At 34.9% G+C, this 6,000-nt stretch overlaps 1 protein-coding gene across 1 annotated transcript in view; it reads left to right on the top strand.

The window, feature by feature from the left end:
* LOC115232608 (carbonic anhydrase-related protein 10-like) overlaps window positions 1-6,000 on the top strand; it is an 865,311-nt gene that overhangs the window by 489,740 nt on the left and 369,571 nt on the right. The window contains exon 3 of the mRNA XM_029802585.2: window positions 1,472-1,663. Coding sequence (XP_029658445.1) covers window positions 1,472-1,663 — 192 coding nt within the window. The remainder of the gene's footprint in view (window positions 1-1,471; window positions 1,664-6,000) is intronic.

Below are 6,000 nucleotides of genomic sequence, written 5' to 3'. Positions count from 1 at the left end.
ATAAATTCTTTTAAGTTCTCTGTTCATGGAATTTGTGCAGAGTTTTACATGAGCTGTTTAAGGAAAAATTAAGAGTTGTATTATCTGCGTAGAGTTGATACATTCAGAAGTGACAGCAAGAAAGTTGAAGTATAGAAAATGTATTATAGGGGGAAAATGAACGCATAATCGTTAATGTGAGTAGCCAGTTGCATCAAACTTCTACCAACGTCGCAATAGTACAAACTTACAAGAAGCCTTAAATACGAGAAACAAGACCTGGATGCGATCATAGACGGAGAGTTCTAGCAGGGGTGATTTCGCGTGGTAATCAAAAGAAATATATTTGGAGGAAGTTTACCCAACATAAGCAGTGGAGTTTGATGCGCAGCTGACAACACTGTGGATGTATCCCTTGGGAGAATACTAAGAAGTAAAGGAAAGAAGAATTCTGCAAAAATTGCTTTTTTGTGAACAATAATCGGCTTCGGTTCATCAGACTTGACAGTTTAAAGGGACTAGATGTTGCAGTGTATGGCAATAGGTATCTAGATTGTGGGTTGGTAATTTCCGGTAAGTGTTGTATACTGAAGTATCAAATTTCTGTAGCATATATTTTCTGAAATCATAGCCCATCACATCCTCATAATCATAAAGCAGAGCGGTTTATCTTTACTCATGATAATGCCTCACTTACATGCAATACCCGCGTTATGTGCCTAACATTTTTTTTTCACTCATCAAAATTTATGCGGTCACCGATCCACTACCGACAGTTCCCCTTCTTCCACTCTTTTCCTATTGAGATTTAGACATTAGCGTCTCACGCCTACTTACAATCCCATATTCCTTTTTCAAACAACCTAAAACCGTGTCTCTTACGTACATTAATCTTTACCAGGGTACGCATGATGTTATTTTAGATATTCTTCCTCGTGCGTATACCAGATATAACGATATGTACCCATTGGCCGTTAATTATATATCCGTCAAACTATTTCCATATCGTCCAAATACAAACACGCACGCACGCACTCACTTGCAAACACACATCCATATAATTATAACATCTGTGATTTACTGTCTTCTTATTATCTGTAATTATTTTTTCAGTTACTACAGAGGCTGACTATACTTTGAGACATTTTCCAGATCGTTATCGTCTTGTAATTTTGGTACTTTCTAAACCTCTTATTCAAATAATCGTTTTCATCTCATGAATGTCAGTTCTGAAATATGAGATTACATTCCTCGCGACAAACACACTGAGCTAAACCCGTGAACTTCGCAGCATGTTTATTGCAGAAGTAGACTTTCACCAGATCTGTTGGACGATGTTTAAATGCATATTTGGTTTAATATATTAGTGTCCATCCAACTACAGAAATGTCATTTTCTATTCAAGTACTAAGCGAAATAATGTTCCTCAAGAGCTATTGGTAACATACAAAACCCTTAATTACAGATATTTTTCTTATTTTTGTTTTTACAGGTCGTCGGCTCACTTGTCAATAACGGCCATGATCTGACGTTTGAAGTAGACCAAACCAGTCAATGGGGAGTCAATATTAGCATGGGTCCGTTATCATATACTTATCGCGCAGCGAATCTAAAAGTCCATTTTGGAAGTAAAGATGAACGAGGTTCGGAACATACTATAGCAGACAGAGCATTTGTTGCAGAGGTAAGAGATTTTTCAATATATATTTTTTTCTTTATTACCCACAAGGGGCTAAACATAGAAGGGACAAACAAGGACAGAAAAATGGATTAAGTCGATTACATCGACCCCAGTGCGTAACTGGTACTTAATTTATCGACCCCGAAAGGATGAAAGGCAAAGTCGACCTCGGCGGAATTTGAACTCAGAACGTAATGGCAGACGAAATAGGGCTATATTTTTCAATATATTATATCTTTCTCCTATCTGAGGGAGTCACAAAGGGAGTTCTTAATGTATTCCAGTGCTGATTACAAGAACGCTGGTTCATATTACATAATCAGTATGAGAGCTAAGGTATTGCTTTCTGAAGTAAAATGAAGTATTCATAGCTACAAAAGGATATCATGAGTAACAAAGCTACTGTAAGGTGACTATGATATTCAAATCTAATATTCAAAATCTGATATGGTTGGACTGACAGCTGAAAGTGTGTAAAAACTCAACAGTGGCTTTTTTTAACCACCAACTAGGTAACACGAACTTGATACATGTCAGATGTTGTTATCAATCCGTAGTAGTGAACGCGTGAAGTGTATAGCTGACAAAACCTAGCCATGTGTAATCCAATTTACAATATTACAAATGAAAGAACCCTGGATCTTACAGTCATAGATAAAATGTCGGAAGAGGGAATAGATATATATATCAGTAGGCTGTATTTGATATTTGCTTGACTGGAGCTGACAGCGCTTCGATGTCTTACAACGTTGTGTTAAGTCACTTACATCTATAATATAAGAGATGCTGCCGTTTAACACATGATACCTTACTGAACAGATTTTCGATCTCTGGACTTCTCAACATCATGATTCCATCTTCTTTATACTTCCAATTATAAATGTGTTGTTCACTATTTAAAGTGGGAGTAAGATTTCATGAAATGTTGCTATTATTCATGTATGGTCACGCTAGTACATTGAGTCAAATATTTTCGTGAATGGTTCGCGATAACTCTTATGAATGACAAAATCTCTTTCAGTTTACTCTAACCGGGAAATTTCAATGATAAAAAGTAAACCATAGAAAGCGAGAACATCATTACTACCATTAAACAATACCTGGAAACGACATGACACTTCCATGTAAATTTTGCAATTAAACATGTGTAAATATAAACTAATGGTTGTGTCATCATAATGATCTACTTAAGGTTATTTACCCCGTTTAAGGATTGTATTGCTAATTAATTGCATTTACTGGATACAGAACCAGTTTATGATATTAATTTTGGTATAAAACGCTAACCTCATTTTACACAGTTTATCCAATACTATCCAAGTAGAAATTTGGAATCATAATCGAGTGAAATATCCATGACGCTTCTCTACGGCGGTTAACAACTGTTCACGTTCCTGACAATAGATTGTTAAATATATAGTATGTTTCATAAAGTGATAAAGTACAGACGATGAGACATCTTAAGTGAGGTGAACAAAAGAAATCAACTCAGTATATGAGATATAATGGATATCTTTTGTGTTGCTTTCATTATGTCCTAGGAAGAATATATTTACCAAAGCTTATTTAGTCAGCTTCTAGTATATCAAGCACCATCAAAATAAAATGAATTCGAACTGCTAGCATTTGGGTACTAGAATGGAAGAGCTTGTTTGTAATATTGTATATTGGCCATCTCAAAAATGGCACTGAATGTATATGTCGATCACCTAAAATGCTTAAAACATAGAGAGGAGAAACTATCATATGGCATAAAAAATGAAGTTGGGTTATGAATCAGGACAATATAAGAGGGACCAAGTTGTACGTGATCGTAAAGTTCTGAATGATGATGACGATGATGATGACGACGACGACGACGACGGCGACGACGACGATGATGATGATGATGATGATGATGATGATGATGATGATGGTGAGGAGGAGGGAAGGAGGGTTTTAATTTCAGGAACAAATGCTGTGAAATAACAAATTGGTGATTTCCATACCAGATCGAATGTATTTTCAGATATCTCATAATTCTGATATTTTCTTTCATCATCATTATATTCTGTTTAAATAGCCAGCGCTGCATTTGAATTTCAGAGAGATGTGATTTTTCAAATCTCGGAACTAAAGACGTAACACAAAATAATCATTCACTTTTATATCAATGTAAACTGAGATCAGTAAGTACTGAAACAGATAAGAGCGTGATAAATGCCTGCAGACACAAGGCAAGTTATAAGAGTCTGCTTAGACACGTGTTACCAAAGCAAGGAACTAGTATTAGCGCGTCTCTGTATATTGTGTACATTATGTATGTGCGACTATGTATGTGTCTGTGTGAACCATAAATTGTCGCGAGGTATGACAAGTGAATATAATTATATAACCACATGTTTTCATTAGGGTAATGGTTGCTCCACAGCCTTCTTCATGTAGTAAAAATTTCACTGTACAATATATTATTATGTTCACCTGTCTACATTAATATGTCTGCTTCACATTATACAACTTACTTGCATATTCATGTATCAATGCAGATAATTGAAGCTAGCTCATCAGCAGCCACCTCAATGATCGGGAAATTTACAATCAACGTTTTCTGAAAAATGTAATATATTTAGTTTCTAAAAAATGGAGAAAGTTTTGCCATTTTCAATCCACGAAAAATCAATTCATACAGGATTTTTTAGGGACAGTCAATTCTCAATATGGAAGACTTTTATCTTACGTAGCTTATATCATTGAACTCTCTGAATGCTTTCGTTTATAAACTTTTATGAACTTTTACATCCTCAAAGAGATATTCACAATTATTGTTGTCCAGCAAATTACTATGCAGGAAATATTCATTTGCCAAAATATGCGTTAGGGACTAATTGCATTTGACGATCCACTACAAAAAGACAGACGCATAAAAGTAGATACCAATGAATTTTTTTTTTTTTTTGACTGAGAAATTTACATCCTAATATGATGCTAATCAGAAGCCGGCTAAAATCTGTAAATATCTAGTAGCATTTGCAGAGAGCTACTTAAAGAAATATAGTAAAAACGTATCGCAATTGACAAAGAAACTCCTGTTGTCAGATCAAATCCTCTTTGACTTCCAGCATTTGTGACAAATCAAAATGGAATATGAGACGAAAATCATTGTTAAGAGGCTGATTGTGACTAAATATCTCCCAGTTATTTCACTCGAAAGATGGATTCGTTTTATTTTATGTTTAAGGAACATATCAACAGTGATTTCTTCCATGATCGCAGATTAAATATGTTAGGGTACGAAATCACATTCAAATAAATTATCACAAATAATTATATGAAAGTGAGTAGAGTTTTAGATCTAGTGGAACATAAATCATTTTGAAAACGAAACTCACAATCACGTGATCTTGAATTTTTGAAGATATTCCTACTTCATCATACCTCTTTCTTGCTGTATATTCCGAAGAATATATGCAGAAAGTACAGATTGTGTAACATTCATGTATTTCTCGAGATTCTGACGTAAATTGATTTTAATAATCGGTTTCAAAGCTGGTACAAAACCCCTTACAATACAAGATAGTGGCTGCTCAACAACACTGTACACTTGAAATTTCTTTATAGACTTTTAGCTGAAGATAGGCGATATTATCAGTTGGTCTTTGAGAGTTGCAATCTAAATACTTTTCAGATTCGATTTGCTTCTTACAAACCTGAGGGTTGTTAGATAACATATTCATACATACATAGTTCTCTCTGAAAATGTGATTGGCAGTGCAGGTGCGACTCTGATCACAGTTTTATTGGATTAGTTTATATTTTGCAGCTAAACAGCAGAGGTGATATAATAATAATAATAATAATAATAATAATATAATAATAATAATAATAATAATAATAATAGAGGTGATATAATAATAATAATAATAATAATAATAATAATAATAATAATAATAATAATAATAATAAGATGCAGTACCAGGCAGTGGCTCTCATGGCTTCTGATCTTAACTGATTGGAAGTGTTATCATGTACATTGTTTTGTCTTGGTATAAAAGATGGGCTACAGCAAATATTCTGCTCAATACCACAGATGTGCTTGTCAGTTGTTTGACCTTAACCAGTTGAGCATGTCCCTTAGTGGCTGACGATATGTGCATCTCTGATCATGAGCAGAAGTAGTGGGGGAGCATCATAGCCATGTGTTGAGAGGGATTCTTTGGGGTTTGAATAGTTCACCTCTGGAAACATGGGTGGTTCTTTCAACATCCTTAAACAACCCTTATTCAGGGACCGTTTGAGCGGGATGGGCTACTCAACCTGAAGAAAATTCTAACTGGGCCCCACCTGCAAGGTCATGTGCTGTT

The sequence above is a fragment of the Octopus sinensis genome, linkage group LG2 (genome assembly GCF_006345805.1).
Source record: "Octopus sinensis linkage group LG2, ASM634580v1, whole genome shotgun sequence".
Taxonomy (NCBI): Eukaryota; Metazoa; Mollusca; class Cephalopoda; order Octopoda; family Octopodidae; genus Octopus; species Octopus sinensis.
The sequence above is the reverse complement of the archived record's forward strand: the minus strand, read 5'-3'. Positions and strand labels throughout refer to the sequence as shown.